General features: G+C 43.6%; 1 protein-coding gene across 2 annotated transcripts in view; it reads left to right on the top strand.

Annotated features, from left to right (window-relative positions):
* The window catches only part of PMEPA1 (prostate transmembrane protein, androgen induced 1), an 87954-nt gene extending 69303 nt beyond the window's left edge, over positions 1–18651 (top strand). The window contains exons 2-4 of one of the 2 annotated variants that reach the window (XM_044663841.1): positions 6786–6940; positions 17884–17937; positions 18053–18651. In XM_044663841.1, the coding sequence (XP_044519776.1) occupies positions 6786–6940; positions 17884–17937; positions 18053–18601 (758 nt within the window). In that variant the 3' untranslated portion in view covers positions 18602–18651. The remainder of the gene's footprint in view (positions 1–6785; positions 6941–17883; positions 17938–18052) is intronic. The other variant, XM_044663842.1, reaches the window with a different exon arrangement.
* Positions 18652–19657: the final 1006 nt, after the last annotated feature.

Here is a 19657-nt window from a genome sequence, read left to right as displayed (position 1 = left end):
TTTCTGCCATCCACTCTGCTGAGACATGGATCTCGCTCCTTCCTTCTTCTGCTTCTTGTTCTGGCAACAGTAATGGCAGTGTCGACACTGCCATTCCTTCTGGAAAGGGCTTATTCCTCAACTGGCCTTTCACTCTCTTCACCCTGTGACTTCCAGACCTAAAACTCCCTTCCTCTGTGTATTCCCCTCCCCCCCTCCCCGTTAGAATATCCTTGAGAATAGGGACAATCTTGCTTTTCCATTTGTATACCCAGCATATAACGTAGTGTTTAGAATATTGTTTAATAAATGCTTTTCATTCACCCGTCATTTTACAGATGAGGAAACCAAGACCTAAAGAAGTCCAAGGCCACAGAGGTATTAAGTAATAGAGTTGTGTTTGAACCCAGGTTTTCTGACTCCAGAATCAGTAGTCTTTTTCTACTATTCCCAACTGTCTCACCCACTAGTCTTAGTTCTAAATAGAAGTTATGCAAAACAAATCTAATCTGTCTTCCACATGACATAACCCTTCAGATGTTTGGAGACACCTAACCTCATTTCCTCGTACCATTTCCTTCTGTTAACGGGGTCCCTGGACTGGTAGGTCAGGGGAATGCTAGAGCTATAGTATAACTAGTTTTCAACAAAGCCTTCCCACTCGGGCAAGATAGAGAGTTGTGGGCTCAGTGGTATACTAGTAAATATTTAACAACCGGCTCTTTGGGCAGGAAGAGAGAAGAACACATGCATAACCCACTTTTCAAGAATCAAATAATCTTTTCAGTTCTGGTCTTCTTTCTAAAAATGTTTCAAAGGTTTCTTTATTATTTTTTTTTCCATTTATGATTAAGCTCACATTTGCAGGGTTGGTCACCCTGGGCTGAATTCTGTGCTCCATTGCTCTTTGGAACATATTATTCTATTCTCTCACATTTTTTGGTGGGTGGAGAATAATCTTGTGATATAATTTCCTTTCCTTTATATTTGAAAAGTCTTTTTCCTGCTTACTTATAGAACTTCGTTTCTGAATTGAATTTTTCAATTTAACCACTATGTGTCTTGGAATTTGCAGCCTTAGGTTTTTTTTCTGGAGGAGACCTATGTATTTTGATTGGTATTTAATTTTCTATATTATGTTCTAGGCGGTTCTGTTGTATTATTTTTTGCATTTATGACGTTCAGGTTTTTCTTGTCATATTCTTTTGGAAAATCTATGATCCTTACAAACCTCTATATTTGAGATCAGTATGTTTTGCTTGAATAATGTGCACATTTCCTTTTAATGCTATTATTTTTGCTTCTCATATAAAATACCCTTCACTTCTGTATATTTGCATCTCAATCTGTTGTTCTTTCTTTTGTTTCTTTGGAGAGACTTGCCATCATAAATTCCAGTTTTTTTTTCATTCTGCCCATTATTTCTGCTGTACAGGCCATAAATTCTTTCATAATTCTTTCTCTTTTGAGCCACTCAAGAATAGTATGTTGATGTTCCATGCTCTCCTCTCACTCCACAGGGTCCTTTTTCTTATCAGTGTTGGATTGTTTTCCTTTGCTTTACAGTATTTATTCGTAGATGCCTAAATTCATTTATTAGATCTGGAGGCCATATTTCCTTCTGTTATTAATGATTTCCTTCCTCTTTTTTTTAATAGGCTTTTTTTTTTTAAACCCTTAACTTCGGTGTATTGTCTCATAGGTGGAAGAGTGGTAAGGGTGGGCAATGGGGGTCAAGTGACTTGCCCAGGGTCACACAGCTGGGCAGTGGCTGAGGCCGGGTTTGAACCTAGGACCTCCTGTCTCTAGGCCTGACTCCTTCCTCTTTTATCTGCTTATGTCCAAGGTCTTATAGCTTTTTTTTTTTTTCCTGAGATCTTTCAAAATTTCAGACTTTTCCTCCCCCTTATATTCCTCTACTGTGGAAACGATTGTTCATTTTCTGACTGTCTTCTCAGATGGTGATTTCCTTGGGAGCTGGTTCTCAAAGCATCTCAACCTCCTCCCACACTAGGCAATTCATCAGCCTAGGTCTCTACCCCAAGTGACTTTTGAGTGGACAGAACTGGCCCTAGCTGGATGTTCCCTTTGTTCCTCAATTCTCTGAGCTGGCACCAGTAGTTCAGAGACTTGCAGGACTGGTGCTGTGGATTGCCTATCTTATCACTGGCAGTTCAGAGCACTGCAGAGCTAATATCATGGGGCTGGGGAGATAGTCTACCAAAGCACTGGCTACGTGTCATGCCTCCCAGATTAATTTTGTTCTTAAAGAATGGAGCAGACTTTTGTAGTCTGAAGCCAGGGTCTCCACTACACTGTAAGGGGCTCCAGAATATGGAATTGGGTACTGTTACAAGCTAGTGTATTAAGTTCTTAGATCAGTTAGTGAAGCCTTGCTGCCAGCAACTTGGGAGGGGTGCTAAATGAGCTCAGGGTAGGAATTAGTTCATGCTTTCTGCTTGTTTGGATTTTTTTTTCCAGTTCAGGTTTTATATCTTTATAATCTTTTTGATTCTGGCAATATTAGACCATGAAGATTGTTGAAAGATGCTTTATCTTTAGTGTATAATTTCTGTTTTGGGGAGGTTCAAAAAGTCATAGGGATCAAGGAGAAAAATCTAGTCTTTCATATTATTGCTAATATGACCCAGAAGTGAGCATGATCAACTTTTAAGTTTAATCTGCATTATTAATATTTTCCCTATCACTTTCTTTAAAAAATATATTTATTTTTTTGCCTCATCACATTCTTAAGTGATTAATCAAGGCTTGATTCATAGTATTTGTCCATTTCTAAGATATAAATGTTCACAATGAAAATTTGAAAATTGAACAATTAGCCCCTTTGAGCCAGTTGGAGCTAGTTCCAACACACTCTTGTGTAGGCCATATAATAATACTATTAGGTAGATTCAAAATTTACCTGAAGAACAATTCCAAAGAGTGCTGATTAATGAATGGAGTTGCATTGACCTTGGTAGGAGGCCTCCAGTGAAGTGCTCCAAGGATCTCTGCATGGCTCTGTTTCATCTATGTTTTATCAATGACAGATAAAGGCATGCATATGAGATTTGTAGATTTGGATAGGGTAGCCATATTCACTGGATGGCAAAATAGATATCCAAACAGGCTTTTACAGTCTAGAATGATGGTCCACATTTAAGATTAAATTTAATAGGAATAAATGACAAACTAGGGCAGGGGTGGCCAAACAGTTACATCATGTGACCTTGAGATCTCAGTAGAATACAAGGTCAAGATCATTATGTATTCTTAAAATATGGCCTGGCACCCAAACATGGTAATGCAATTGGGGGCTTCATTTAAAGCCTCGGAGGGACTAGAATGAGGCAGAGAATAATCCCACAGTGGGATAGTAATCCTACAGTGCTTTCTGTAGATCATATCCATAGTATTTACATCTGTATCACATTTTAGAAAGGATTTTGGCTAGCTAAAGAGCTGCCCTATTAAGGATGGCATCTATAGTGGTAAAGGACCACGAGTGTTGTCGAAGGAAGACTAGTTGAAGGAACTGGGGATGATTGGCCTGGAGAAGACTTAAAAGACAACCTTTTGAATGGTGATCCCCTGGAAGAGGGATTAGATTTGTTTTTCTTGGCCTTGGAGGACACAATGAGGAATAATGGGTTACAGAGGCAAATTTTGGCTCAACATAAGGAAAACAGATTCCTAACAATTGTCCACATGTGAAATGAGCTCCCTTGAGAGTGGTAGGATTTTCATCTTGGAGGCTGGGGCTAGGGGTGGATGGGTCAAGTAGAGGTTAGATGACTACTTGTTGGGTATTTTGTAGAAGGGATGCTTATTCAGGTAGACATTAGGCCAAATTACTTTTGAGGTCCCTTACAACTAATATTCTGGGTCTGGATTCAAAGGCGAGGCTGAGGCTCCAGGTAGAGGGACTGCTCACAAAAAGAAGCAGAATATTACAAAATGGAATGGAAAAACTACTGTGGGAGTCAGGAAATCCAGGAATAACTGGGTAGTCTGGTAGGTAAAAGTGCTAGGCTTAGAGGCAGGTAGATCTCTGTTCAAATCCCACCTGAGATACATGCTAACTAGGTGTCCTTGTGGAAATCACTCATCCTCTCTCCAGGTTCTCTTTAACTTCTCTCATCTATAAAATGGGGAGGATAAAAGTTCTACCTTTCAGAATTATCATGAGGATCAAATGATTTAACATATCTAAAGCATCTTTAAAGTGCCAGATAAGTATTATCTTATTGAGGATCAGGATGATATCTTCACTCAGCCTTCTTTTCTCCAGGCTAAACAAAAATATTCCCTTCACCGGACTCTCTTAGAGAATTTAGTGACATGGTTAGGTGTCATCTCACCATCCTGATCACTTTCCTCTGCATATACTCATACTTTTTAGTTTCCCTTCTAACATGTAACATTCAGTAATGGACACCTCATACTCTAGATGTGCACTATGGTTCCAGCCCTTGGGGAGCTTCTGTATCACCAGAGAGATGATAGAAGAGATTTGAGAAATGAGGGATCACTGTGGGCAGGGATAAGGGCCTCATAGGAGGGTGCCACTTGGGGTGGGCATTGAAGGACAGGTTTATCTCAGTATACATTTATTGAATTAAGCTGACCAGGGGATTGTACATGGAAAAGTGACCCCATCATTTGCCTATGAGTAGGTGGCTCCATTCTTTAATACCAAACAATCACGTTTTTCTCCCCCTCTTCCAGACCCCATCATTTCAGGCCAAGGTTATAAGGCTCATTCCTTCATAGTCTCCTTGCTTTTCTGATTAAGGCAGGTTTGCCTGGGTAGCAGCCAGGAAATAGTCTTCTCCCATTTGGATCACTGCCTGCCCTCTAGTAACTCTTCAGCCCATCCATCCAGCTGAGTCCATTTAAAATGGTGCTGACTCATCCCTTTTTTCAAGTTCCTTTTTTAAGGGTCCTGAGTCTTAGGGAAAAAAACCACAAAAGTATAAACATGAACATATATACACACATTTATCAATGAGGCCAGGGGACTTCGTCCTTTGCCACTCTGATGGCAAAAATTAAAAATGGCCCTTTTAGGGACAACTAGGTGGCTCGGTGGAGAGAGGACCAGGCCTGAAGGCAGGAGGTCTGGGTTCAAATCTAGTCTCAAGGCACTTTCTAGCTGTGTGGCTCTAGGCAAGTTACTTCACCCTAATTGCCTAACCCTTACCACTCGTTGGAACTGATACACAGTATTGATTCTAAGACAGAAGATAATGATTTTTTAAAAAAATTCTCCTTCTATCCTGATGTGTTAGTCAAGGAATGTTAGAATCCCTGAGGAGGAAATGACCTTAGAAGGCAAGGTAGATTAATGCATGACTCTATTTCTAGATTTCTGAACCACCCCAAACCTACATTCAAGCTTTATCTGACCCTTCACCATTCTGGTTGTTCTCTTGGATACTCTCTGCCTCAGTAATGATATTCCTCAAAAGTAACATTTAGCATAGCGGTCTAGATGTGGTCTTGAACCAGCATTGACATCCATAGTCAGAGGATTCATAGACATCAGCCTAGAAGAGACCTCAGAAGCCATCGTGTCTAACACATTTTATATGTGAGGAAGCGGAGGCTAAGAGAGGTTAAATGACTTATCTAACATCACACAGAAAGAATTTACAGCAGAATTTTGAACACAGATCTCCTTGACTCCAAGTCCAGTGCCAAATCTTCTCCCCAATCTTGACCTGTTTGAATTTTTTTTTGTTTGTTTGTTTGTTTTGTTAGTTAGTAAACCCTTACCTTCTTCTGTCTTAGAAGCAATACTGTGTGTTGGTTCTAAGGCAGAAGAGCAGTAAAGACTAGGCAATTTAACTAGGAGTTAAATGACTTACTCAGATGCTAGGAAGTATCTGAAGCCAGATTTGAACGTAGACCCTCCTGATTCCAGGCCTGGCTCTCTATCTACTGAGCCACCTAGCTGCCCCAAGTCTAAAGAAGCCCACGATCACAATAGATTTGGGGGCTGTGGTACCACACTGTTACCTCATACTGAGCTTGCCAGTCACAAGTACTCCTTGATCTTCTCCAGATAGCTCGCCTTTGCTTGTTGCACCCTACATCACCGCCTGCCTTAGTCCCGTGTCTCCATCTCACCCATCTGACTTTCTTTATTTATAAGATACCTGAAATACCCCCTCCCTTTGTTGTGAGGACTAAATGGGATCATGTGCAAAGCATTTTGTAACCAGGAAGCATTATTTAAATGTGTACATATTTGTATCATTTCATATCTAGATTCTGGGTTCTGGAGCATAAGAATCTAGTTTTAGAGACCTTAGAGATTATTTAATCCAATGTGTTTTACAGATAAGGAAAATGAGTCCTAGAAGTGGGGAAGAAACTTGTCCAGAGCTTGTAGCAGAGATGAGTGCTGAACCCCAGTCCTCTGGCACAAAATTCTTTCAACTTCACTGTGTGTTATTATTATTCTTTTTATTGTTTCAGTAGTATTAGTCATCTGAATAGTTTTCCCATTCTTTAGGGAAATAAAGAACAAGTCAAAAACCATTTATTGAGCCCTTCGGTTGTCAGAGCTTGCCAAGAAGAATGAGACCCAGTACCTGTCCCCCCCTCTCTCTCCCTTAAGAATTAAAAGGGTTTCCTTTTAGGTCATTTAGGTCAAATTTCTTCACTTTATAGATGGTCACCTGGGGGAAGTGAAGTGTCAATGCCGGGATTCAAATGGAGACCCAATGTTTTCCACTGTGTTGCAAGCCATCTTTTGTGTCCCCGAGGTCTCAGACCCTCTTTTATTTCTGTCTTGACAGCGGAATTGGAGTTTGTGCAGATAATCATCATCGTGGTGGTTATGATGGTGATGGTGGTGGTGATCACGTGCCTGTTGAATCATTATAAGCTCTCTGCCCGCTCCTTCATCCACCGGCACAGCCAAGGGCGGAGAAGAGAAGAGAACCTGTCTTCGGTAAGCCATTCTCTCTATCCATCTCTTTCCTCTATGCTTCATGGATTTGACTTCCCTGATCCTCAGCCTTTGGGACTTTGGGCACAAGTCACTTTCTCTCTCTGGGTCTCACAGAAAATGGGACTGTCTACCCACCCCATGGGGTGGACCCAAGGAGAACAGGAAAGCATGTTGGAAGGAATGAAGGGACATCCAGATATAAGGGATTCTTACAGAGTGTTTTTGTGCCTTCTTTGTCTTTTCTTAACATGCCCTCCAGAGTAATTTGAACTCAAGTAAAGCAGGGTGGATAACTTGTACCTGGTGCTAGGAATCTTCCCCCAACCAGAGAGGAAAGGATGCCCTTAGCTTCTTCAGAAAGCATTTTCTCCAGGGCTGGATGGGATATCAGCCTCTTTAGACAGCACTCCCTCCAGGGCAGAGTGGGATGCCCTTAACTTCTTCAGAAAGCACTTTCTGGAAGGTGGGATGGGATGCCATTAGCTTCTTTGAAAAGCAGAGTCACAATTGCTTTATCCCATGCCCTGAGTCTTTGCTCCACCTACCTGTTGGTTCTTGGTGGGGAGCAGGGAGACTGGAAAGAAAAGAGGGTGTGACCAGACTAATTCCTAGATCTTTTTCCTCTTAAGTCTCTGTGATCTATAATTTAATAATTTAAGGCAGGAAGTGCTGCCGTATAATGTGTCTAATTGAAATTACAAAGGAGAATTGAGAAGGGCTGTAAGTCCTCAGGGCAGGAGCCATGTCCTTGCCTGAGCTGAACATCATGGTGAATACATACTGCCAGGTATTCAGCAGCTAATCATACAGGAGCCCAGCCGGAATTACAAAAATTGACATCAGGTCATTCATTCGTTCGTTCACTCTTTCATTCATTCATCCAGTCAGTCAAAGCCTGGCAGGAGGGATGGTAGAAGGAACATGGGTCTTGGGATTAGGAGGGATTCTCAACTCCGACATTTACTCCCTAGGCAAATTACTTAATCTCTCCAACCTCAGTTTCCTTATCTGTAAAGTGGGGATAATAATACTTCTATAACTCTCCTCTCAAGGTTGTGTGAGGAAAACATTTTATGAACCTTTAGGCACCCTATAATTATGAGTTATTAATATTCCACAAACTGAACAGCTGCTGTGTGTAGAGCACTGTACCGGGGAAGTGCAGAATTTCGATAAAGACTCAGGCCTTGCTTTCATGTTGCTTAGAGTCCAATAAGGCAGAGCCTTTAGTCCCCTGCCCCCACCAAAACACACACAGCCCATTCAAGAGTTGAGGAGGAAAGAGCCGCCTTTATATTACCTTGCTATAAAGGACCCTCAGATTGAGTGGCCTCACACATTTCTAAATGGAATTCTTCAAGAAAAGGCCCCTTCTCGGGGAGGTCCGCACAAGCTGGGGCCCCAGGCAGGAGAGGACTCGGTAGCAACGGGTATAAGGTTCATTTGGCAAAGGGCACTGAGCAAACAGGCTTTCTCCTGGCAGGTTGGGGCACCTCTAGCCGCCCAGACCCTGGAGGCTACCACGTCAGCACCGAGGGGCCAGGCTTCGACTGGCAGGGAGGAAGGTGCCCTCGCTGGAGATGGGCGTAGTTCGTACTAGTCAGAAGAGCAAAGGACCCTTTGAAATCTCCGGTCCTGTCATTCTCCTGGAATTCAGAATCGGCTTTTCATGCTGCTGAGGGAAAAGCCACATTCTACTTTGAAGTCCCCGAGCTTTGGGTGTTTTTTTTTTTTTTTTTTCCTTTGCCTTTACCTCCCACCATGGGATAATTCTTCCAGGAGAAGTTGCAACTGGCACTCTTGGTTACGTATCCTGCGTCTTTCCAACCAAAATGAAGCCCATTTTCTTTTATATTATGCCTTATCTCATTCTGGTGAGGGGGAAGAAAAGGGAAGCCCCACTCCCCGTTTCAGAGAGCCCAACAGGCCTGCCCTTTTTAAAGGATCCCTCCCATTTAGTGGATGAGGGAATTGAGGCAGGGCAAGAGTAAGAGATTTGGCCAGGGTTTTCCAAATGCAGAAAGAAGACTTGCAGATACTCAAGCCTGGCTCCTGTCTGCCACCAGGAGAGAAACCCAAAGTATCGCCTCCCCCTAACTTGGCAGAGTTCATAAGTGGGAAGATAAGGAACAAACCGGAAGCGGGTTGGTGTGCTAGGAAGAACACTAGAGGCTAGTGAGAAACATACAGAACAAGGAAGGAAGAGAAAAGCATCGATAAAACATTAAAAATATGCACAGATGGAAACAAAGTTCACAAAGAGACCCAAACAGGGCATTCTTGTTAACTATGTTGTAAATTTAATATAAAAAGCAAACTATTTAAACCATTCACAATCTCACTTGCAATCCTATTTGTTATTCTCTGTGAAATTAAATGTTATATTGATGATTTTTTAGCTTACAATAAAAAAGAAAATGAATGTGTTCATGTATATATATATTACACACACACATATATTTATATATTTTAAAGAAGAAACAAGGAATGATAGATCGGGAGTCAAAAGACCTGGTTCTAATTTTGGCTGAGCTATTTTCTAACTAAGTAGGACCTGGAGTAAATGACTTCTTCCTTCTGAGTCTCAGTTTCCTCATTGGCAAAATAAGTGGGTTGTGCTAGATGATTTCTAAGGTTCCCCTTCCAGATCCTTCTGTGATCCTCTGACTAGTCCTTGAAGGGCCCCCCCTCCCCACTTCTCCTGTGCCTTCTACTTTCCCTTCTTCCTTATCATTATTATTTATAAGTCAGTTTAGGGGTCCCTTGGCCAGGGTTCCTGCCAAAACTAAACCAGCCCCTTGTCTCTGGGGAAGGCCACCGTTGTGTAAATATGAAGCCTCATTAAATCAGGCCTCTCTGGCCTGGGGAGGAGGGAGGATCCAGTGTGCATCTTCCCAAGAGGGGGGTAGCCACCAGAAAGCATATCAGAGGAGTAGACTTAGCACCTCACACATCCCAGTGATGGCAAATGCACTCTTTTCTTTTCCTTTTCTTTTTTTTTTTTAAACCCATATCTTCTATCTTAGAATCAGTTCCAAGGCAGAAGAGTGCTAAGGGCTAGGCAATGGGAGTCAAGTGACTTTCTAGGCAGTGTCTGAAGCCAGAGCTGATCCCAGGACCTCCTGTCTCCAAGCCTGGTGCTTTATCCATTGAACCATCTAGCTGCCCCTGCAGTGCACCTTCCACGTTATACAGGGCTGCCGTGGCTGGTCCTGGAGGAGTCAGGGGCTGTCCTGCCTCCTGATGAACTCCAGAGAATCAAATCTGTGTCTGCCATCCTGCCATCCTTCCCAGGATGCAGTCCTCTATCCTCCTTGTGTTCTTGTCTGCTTGGATGTCCTGCCATCTCCTCCAAGTGCCGGAGCCACCAAACAGAACTCGCCATCTTCCTCAAGAGTTCATAGGTCTGGGTCTAGAAGCCTCCTCGGAGGCCATCGAATCCAGCCGCCCCATTTTGTAGATGAGGAAACTGAAGCTCAGTGACATGAAAGGAACTTGTCCTGGATCATCATATAGGTAGTGAACGTCAGATGGGATTCAAACCCAGATCCTCCGACTCTGGAGGCAATATTCTTCCGTTGTATCTCCTTGCCTCTTCCACAGGGAGTTAGGTTGTGCAGTGGATAGAGTGCTGGGCCTGGAATCAGGAAAATTCAACTTCCTGAGTTCAAATCTGGCCTCAGACACTAGGTGTATGACCCTGACCGAGTCATTTAACCCCTTTTGCCTCAGTTTCCTCATCTGTAAAATGAGCTGGAGAAGGAAATGGCAAACCCTCCCAGATTTTTTTGCCAAGAAAACCCCAAATGGGGCCATAAAGAGTAAGATGAGACCAAACGACGAGCCTGTCCCTCTCCTTCTCCATCCCAACTTGAACCCAGCCTCGCAGCCCTGGATTCTCACAGCCCTGGACTTCTCTTCTACCCCTGGTATCCGGTCAGTCACCAGGGCCTCCTGTCAGTGGCCTCTCTCACATTTGCTTCTTTGTCTGATTCCCAGGGAGGCCTGGCCTTCATCACCTCCCCTTGTTTCTTGGGTTACTGCAGTTATTATCCCAGCCACCCAGACCAGCCAAAATCCCAAGGCATTTTTCTTCCTCTTTCACTCTTCTCCAAATCTAAGTGAGTCACCAGGTCCTGTCCATTCCCCTGCAGAATAGCTCTCTTGCCCTCCTTCTCTCCATTTCCTACCCTTGCCTCTCTAGTCTTCTTTTACTTTTTATTACCTTCCATCCTAGAATCAGTCCTGTGTATCGATTCCAGAGCTGAAGAGAGCTGAGGACTTGGACTTCCCTAGTCTTTGGGAGTCTCTTCTTGCTTCTTCTCCCCGCTTCTAGTGGGTCCTTCTCCAAGGAATCGCCTGCATGCTGCCAGAATCGGCGGGCTTTCCTCCGTTCATTATTTCCAGTTTTTTCTGTTCCTATGTATTTGTTTTCGATTGTGAGCTTTCTGAAGGCAGGGACCACCTTTGGCTCTTTTTTACACCCCAGCACTGAGCACAGTGCCTGACACAGAATAGTGACTTAATCAATGGATATTGACTGACCGATTCAAATGGCTCACCTCCTAACCTATTTAGAATCTCAGCCACATAATTTAACACCTAATTCTGTCTTATTTTGTCAGTCAGACTGTGAACTCTGAGGGTTTTTTATACTTATTCTATTTCCCCCACAACCTACATAGAATCATAGATTTAGAACTGGAAGGGATATTAGAGGCCATCAAGTCTAATCATTTCATTTTCAAGAGATGGAAACTGAGACATGGTGACATTAAGTCATAGTCATGGACTAAGCAGGTGGTTCAATGGATACAGAGCTAGGCCTGGAGTTGGGAGGACCTGGGTTCAAATCTCTGATACTTCCTAGCTGCTCACCCCCATTGCCTAGCCTGTACTGCCCTTCTGCCTTAGAACTGATACTTAATATTGATTCTAAAACAGAAGATAAGTTTTTTTTTTTAATAAAAGACATTGGAATTTAAACTCTGATCCTCTTGATGGGTGACCCAAACCTCTAAGCACTACCTCATACTCCTTTAACATGACAAATGTTAAATAAATACTTGTTACTCAATTATAAATTAGGGTCTGGATCTCGGAGTAAAGAGACAAAATACAAGCTACAAAGAAAGGATCACAAGATTTTAAAGGAAAATGGGACCTTAGAAGCTATCTAGTCCAATCCCCCATTTTACAGAGGAAGAGACTGAGTCCCAGAGAGGTTTAAATGGGTTGCCCAAGGACCCACAGCTAGTAAGTAATAGAACCAGAATACAGATCCACCCTTTCTTTCTAGCACCTCTCCAGCCAGAAATAGTCAACTAATAGTCCAAAGAAACAGAAGATTAATTGGGAAATTGGGAAATAGACACAGCAGGTAGAAGGGTGACTGGTATAGGCTCAGGGATTGGGGGGGGGGGGGAGAGAGGAAGGCTTCATGGAAGAGATGAGACTCGAGATGGGTCTTAAAGGGAGATGAGAATTCAGGGGAGCCAAGGAGAAGAAGGGGTGGGGTGGGAATCCTTTTTCACAGGCTTGAGCAAAGGTCCAGCGTAGAGAATTCATGAGGCTTGTGTGGGGGCCAGGGAGGAGGCCAGGCAGCCTAGCACAATTTGGGGATATTCTGCCAGGGAAGTCCCCTGTTTGTTTTGGTGCTATTGCTGGGGCTCTGAGCTTTGCTTTCATGAAACAATTTAGCCAAATCATTCCTATTTTTAATTTCCTCTCCTTATGCAACCTTTAATTATTTTTCTAAATGTTTATGCATCTTGAATGATGATAGCCACTTCATCAGAGGCTCCCCCAGAATACACTGTGTTTTTGATGAGACCTGTGCAGTCGGGAGAAAGCCGCCCTCTGCCTCCAAGCAGAAGTTTTGGTCCAGCCTGTCAGTCGGTATTGGGAGTCTGGGGCCCAGAGGTTAAGCTCTGGCCTCTGACATCACTGGTTTTTAGTCAGAAGCCAGAATCAGAGAGCACCATCCTGAGCCAAGACAGCTGTCACCGCCATTGCCCGTCTCTGAAATCACTTACTCTTTTTTAAAAAAATCATTTCAAGAAAAGTTTATTTAGCACACAGTCGTAGGGAGGCAGTGTGTTAAAAGTCCTGGCTCAGAAGTCAGAAGGCTTTAGTTCAAATCCTGCCTCTAACATGGTCTGTGAGGTCCTGGGCAAGTCACCGAAACTCTCCAAAGCCTTCTTCCACTGCAAAATGAAGAGATTATGCTAAATGACTAAATTTTAGAGTCCCTTTCAGTTCTCATTCTACAATCCTATCATCTGTTCTCTCTAGATGTCCCACCCAGTGGAGTTGGACTGCAGTGGACAGTTCTGTTTGTGAACTCCCTTACCTTCTAATCTCAAACTGTCCATGAGGCTAATTATTTTTCCCATTTTCCAGATAGGAAGACTTAAGTCCAAGGGGAGTGAAGTGTTCTCCCCATATTCCTTCCCAGATAGATAAGAGGCAGAGTAGGATAATATCCATTAAGGAAGAACCATTCAATTCGACAAGCATTGATATTATGTGCTTACTAAGTGACAGGGACTGTCTTAGGCACTGGAGATGGAAACAAAGATAGAAATGAATTCTTGCCCTCAAGGAGCTTACATTCTTCTAGTCTGACATGAAGTCAGATCATCCCACTTCCCTCCTTTTCTTGACCACTCATTGAATGTCAAGTCACAGGATCTGGAAAAGACTGCAAAGGCCATCTAGTCCAATCCTCCCACTGTAGAGATGAGCAAACTGAGTCCCAGTGACTAGCCTGAGGTCACAGAGCTAATAAGTAGAAGAACCAGGATTCAAACCCAGGGCCTCCTGCTCTAAGCACAATGCTTTTTGTGACTCTGTACCATCCATCATGCTAGGTGGCACAGTGGATGGAACACCAGGCCTAGAGACAGAAAGTCTTATGTTTGTGAGTTCAAATCCAGCCTCAGATACTTACTAGCTATGTGACCCTGGGCAAGTCACTTTATCCTATTTGTCTCAATTTCCTCATCTGTAAAACGAACTGGAAAAGGAAATGGCAACCCATTTTCCAGTATCTTTGTCAAGAAAATCCCAAGTGGTGTCAACAAGAGTCAAAACAACTGAACATCCATCATCTCTCTTTGGTCATTGCAACCCTACAGAAGCAGACAGGGGAGGGCTAATTATAATTAGTCCCATTTTAAAGATGAGGGAGGTGAGGACCAGCAAGGTTAAGTGACTTATGCTTAACTTGGGCTATCTTCTGACTCTCAGTTCAATACTTTCTAATATATCAGACTCAGGACATTGTCCAGTTTTAAGAGGAATCTCTATTCCAAGTTAGCTTGGGATCATGAAATCAAGAGCTGGAGAGAGATGAGCAAGGCCAGCTCTCTGATTATGCAGGAAACACTAAAGCCCAGAGTTAAGGAACTAGACTGACCGAAAGTCAAACAGATATAAAATAAGAGAGTCAGGATTTGAGCCCAGAGCTTCTGATTCTAAGTCCTACTATGCTATGCATTTCCAGTGGTGACCCTTGGGAGGCGAGGAATGAATGGACTCTTCTTCAGATTCAGGAGGGAGCTCAGAAGGCTGAATCCAGATGGAGGGAATTCTGAATTCCCAGGAATCCCTCAGGAATGTCTATTCAGGAATCACACAGGATGCTGTGGAAAGGAAGAACTCCCCCCTTTCCTTTTTGCTGGGAGCAAGCTGAGGACAGGAACTCCTGACTTCCTGCTTTCCTTCCACCTCCATGTCTATGAGCCCAGCTGCCAGGGGATGTAGCATACAGCACGTAGACCCAATCAAAGGGCTACCGATGGCTGGACCAGTGCCCTGGTTAAACTCTGAGCATCCTTTGGAAAAAGAGCCGTGATTGGTCCAGTTATCTACCTTTTAGCTCAAAGCCTGGACTGCCCCAAGTTGGATTAGGAGACCTGAAAGTCCCCTCTAGTGGGTCAGCAGGGAATGACAGCTAATGGACATCTGTCTGGACAGCCTTTGAACAGTTTTCTAGGCTTCTGCTTTTCTGGTTTGCTGACCTTCCCAAGACCATGTGCGATCCATGAGTAACCAAAGGCACTTTTTCTATGTTCTGAGCCTCTCCTTCAAGCAATGAGCCTTCCTAGACTTTGGGCAAGCCATTAATCCTCTCAATTTTTTGTTTTGTTTAATGCTTTACCCAATGTTATTAAGTAAGAGTCATCTGGAGTACTGTGAAACATGCATCATAGATAGATTTAAAAAGAGGTGAGCGACATTGTCCTCGCTGGCACATTTGTCAAATTTGGCGTACTCGATGGAGATAATGAAACGTCACGGTTCCTGAAAAGCTTCTACTCTTGGGTAGAAGGTCTTAACCATTTGAAAAGCAAAGCTGTTCACATTTAGTGAACTTGCATGTTCACTGGAGATTCTACATTTTAATTTTAAATAAATAAATAAGAATGATTTTATTCGGAGAAGGATTTTTTCCCATGGCTCCATTTGCGTCTTTGTTTTTCAATGATTTTTTATCGAAATAAAAATTCATATGACTCTTTGAAATAGCACTGTTTATTTCTGATTTAGTGATTTGCAAAGGGGAGATGATGACACATGTCCTCCTTTCCTCCTAAAGCTGATATGGACCAAAAGAAAAAGTGCATGGGAAAGCAGTTTGTCCCTTAAGTGCAGTGCAAATGTGAACTATGAAGTAGGTGGCGAGATGGGGCAGTGGATAGAGCTGGGCCTAAAGTCTGGAAGACTCATCTTCCTGGGTTCAAATCTAGCCTCAGACACTTAGAAGTTGTGTATTCCTGGGCAAGTTACTTAACCCCATGTGCCTCGCTTTTCTCATCCATCAAGTGAGCTGGAGAAGGAAATGGCAAACCACTCTGGTATCTTTGCCAAGAAAACTCCAGATGGGTCACAAAGAATCAGACACACATGAAATGACTGAACAACAACAAAGTAAGGTGAAGTCTACTCCCTTGGGTCCTCCAGCTTCCCTTTGTTGCTATTTTTGCACTATATCCTTGATACTTCCAACCCCTCTATGAAAATCTGGTTTTAGGAAGGATTCTGAAATCCATCATTCATATCCTTAGGAGTAATGGTCTAAGGGAACGCAAATGCAAATACCAAGTTTCAGCTCTCAAGGCTTTGTCACCAGGTGAAACAATTGAAAGTATTAGGGGGCAGGTTGAGGAAGCTATTTTTAGAGAAAAAAAAATTTAGGAAATTTTTAGGTAGGTCCCCCTACCCCTGACTTGCAAGTTATAGGTCTGCTTATGCCACTTATATCCTTGGTGTCTCTGGTTATTCTGTTACCCTCAGTTACCGTATCTCTAAAATGGAAATCCTTCTTCTTAACTGTCTGACCTCAGGCTAGTCACCCATCTTGAAAGTGGGTATATGTGAGAGAAAAAATGAAATTGCAAATTTGGAAGGGCTTTGAAAAATCTACTAAAAGGATTATCACCCTGGCACCCAGAGACTTTTCCTGTTCTTCCAAAGTCCATAGAGCTAGAGAGGCCCTTGAAGATCATTTGGTCCAAATTCTTCATTTTACAATTTTGGGAAGTGAGGTTCAGAGCATTTAAGGGTCTGCCCTTGGGTGAGCCGGCGAATAAGTACAAGATCTAGAATTGGAAGCTAGATTCTAAAAGCAATAATTTTCCTCTGAGAACTCAAAGAGGCCCAATAACCTTTCTTTGCCTGTACCTACACCTATGTTACTTCCCAGGCTGAGTATGCTTGCAGTCAGTTATAGTGACTCAATTACATGCATTCTGAATTTTTTTATTATAAAGCCTCACTTTTGGGGAGGGGGAGAGAAAGGGGCCCCAAGGAGAAAAAAAATGAATAATAAAATCTATTTAAAATAATATGTATTATAGTGGAATAAGAGGTGAGGGAAGGAGAGGGAAATAGTGATGCAACTCATACCTCCTTCCACCCTCCAAACAACAAATGATCCAAAACCCATTTCTATTTGGCTTAGGATGCCTTGTATTATTTGGTTTGGGAGAAGAAAGCCTAATGAGGTTGGATCGACATTAAAATGAGTTTGTATTCTGTGTAGAGAGACCAACTGATGGCTGGAGATGGGAGTTGATTGGGGTGGAAGAGAGTTTAAAATGTGCTTTAGTTCATCTAGAATGGGGGTGGCTGGGACATGCAATTAATACAGAATTGGCGACAGTTTTGCTCCTTATTAACTCTTACGAGGGGGCTGGTTCCCCCGGGGAATCAGCGGAGATGGGGAGTCTCTGCAGGAAAGAACACCACCCTCTCAGGCCACAGAGACCTGGCTGGGTGGGCCTGCTTCTGGCAGTCCCGGGGCCCTAATGAAATCTGGTTTGGAATGTCTCAACCTTGCTTGGCTGTGCTGAGTGAGAGTGGTTTGTGTGGTTTGGACGCTCCACGGGGTGGGCTGGGACTATCTCCTCTGTAAGCTAGGCAGCTGCTCTCCTCCCTCTGCCCCCAAAGCCTCACAGTACTGGGTTTGCGACCAGCAGGAAGGGTGATCTGGGGGCTGCTTGCCTCTCCCTTGGTTTTTGGGGACCAGTGAAGGTAGCTCCTCTGTAAGGTTTCCCAGAGGTTCCCATACACTTTAGTAATTGTTCACTAGACAGATTGTAAGAATCGAAAAGATCTTTAAAACAGAGTAGAGACTATCAGAACCAGAAGAGACCTTTGTTAGAATCCCATCTCTAAATCCTCAGAACCTACGAATGATCTTCCGTCGGGGCTCTCCGGGACCTTTGAACTTATTCATGCCAACCCTCTCATTTTCCAAATGAGAAAACTGAGACCTAGAAAGGGAAAGTGATTTACCCAGGGTCATACAGCTGGCTGAGGGCACCAGGACAAACTTCTGCCTGATTATCTGCTCTTTACGACTCCGGAGGAGTGGCAGAAAAAAGCCACCAGCCCCCATGAGTGATGGCTCTCTCTCTTTGTTTCCCTCTGTTTAGGAAGGAAGTCTGTGGCCTTCAGAAAGCACAGTGTCAGGCAATGGACTCACAGAGGTAAGAGCAGAACCCTGGGTGCTCAGCCCCCCTTCCGGCCCCCCGTCCTTCCCTCGGTCCCCAGCGAGTCCGACCTTTCTCTGGCAGCCTCACTAATTGCTTTGTTTCCCTTTAGCAGCAGATCTACGCACCATCACGCTCAGCAGACCGCCTGACGGTACCATCCTTCCTCCAGAGGGACCGATTCAACCGCTTTCAGCCCACCTATCCTTATTTGCAGCACGAGATCGACCTCCCACCCACCATCTCCCTCTCGGATGGAGAGGAGCCGCCCCCATACCAGGGCCCATGCACACTTCAGCTCCGGGACCCAGAGCAGCAGATGGAACTCAACCGTGAGTCTGTCCGGGCCCCCCCTAACAGAACCATATTTGACAGTGACTTAATAGACAATTCCATGTACGGGGGGCCCTGCCCTCCAAGCAGTAACTCTGGCATCAGTGCCACGTGCTACGGGAGCAACGGGAGGATGGAAGGACCGCCACCGACGTACAACGAAGTGATCGGCCACTATCCTGGGTCAACATTTTACCAACACCAGCAGAACAATGGGACGCCCTCCATACTGGAGAACAACAGACTTCACCAGTCACAAATCAGTAGCCTCGAGAGCACAATTGCATGGAACAAAGAGAAAGAGAAGCAAAAAGGACACCCCTTTTAAAATCCAAGAGAAGGAAATACACACACACACATACAGAAAAAAAAAGTAAATTAAACACTCTGCACTTCTTAAAAGAAAAAGCAAGAGATGGACAGGGGGTGGGGGTGGGGGGGTTGGGATGAGGATGAGGATGAGGANGGGAGCCAGAGGGAGAGGATGAGAAGAAGAGAGAGACCAGAAAGTGGGAAGGGAGGAGCCCTGGCTCCTTGCTGTTTGATGGGCAGGTATAACTAACCTGGCCACACTTTCCCGACTGCTGAGGACTGGACTTCCCCGAACTGGGAGGTGGTTTTAGCTGGGTGAACTCCAAGGTTGAAGAGTTCTATTCCCATGGAGGTGTGTTTCATTTTCTGCTAACTAGTAGAATAACATAAATGAAAGATATAAAAGGCAATAACTATTGTTTTTAAGCAACTTTTTTCTATTACTTGAAAAACTTGAGAACAGTTTTGAAGTTCTGACCATTTGAACACTATTTATATATATACATATATATATTAAAAAATATATATATATATTTTAAGAAGATGACGAATAGACAAACTTGAAGTTTCACCGTTTGGCTTGTTTGCCTGGCGATAGTCCTTTACCTTTACAATATTTGAACCTGCCCCTCTATGGTGTCCTCAAATCCCCAGGACTTTAGTCCCATCACCTAAATTTTGCTTCCCTCCCTGCCTCCCTCTCTCTCTTTCTCTCTTCCAAAAAAAAAAAAATATCGCGTAGAGAAACCAATCCGATTTGTTCTGAAAGGTACACGGACGCATTTGTAGAAGTTTTAAAAAATGTATCTTTCCTTTTATGTGACATGTCTATCTAGTGCCTTATTAAAGAAACAGTAACCCTCTGTTGCAAAGGGGGGCAAGGAAGTAAAACTCCTGTTACAAGCACCAAAGGGAACTGGCGTTTGTTCTCCTCCATGGCAAGGGCTACTGCTTCTTTAAAACCATCCCCTTCACCCACTAGCCCCTGTGCGATGTGCCTGGCCCTGTGAGGTTCGCCCTTCTGTCATCCGCGTTCTTGGGCTGTCTGTCAGGTGCGGTGCTGCCGAAAAGC

Source organism: Gracilinanus agilis, chromosome 2 (assembly GCF_016433145.1).
Source record: "Gracilinanus agilis isolate LMUSP501 chromosome 2, AgileGrace, whole genome shotgun sequence".
Taxonomy (NCBI): domain Eukaryota; kingdom Metazoa; phylum Chordata; class Mammalia; order Didelphimorphia; family Didelphidae; genus Gracilinanus; species Gracilinanus agilis.
The sequence above is the reverse complement of the archived record's forward strand: the minus strand, read 5'-3'. Positions and strand labels throughout refer to the sequence as shown.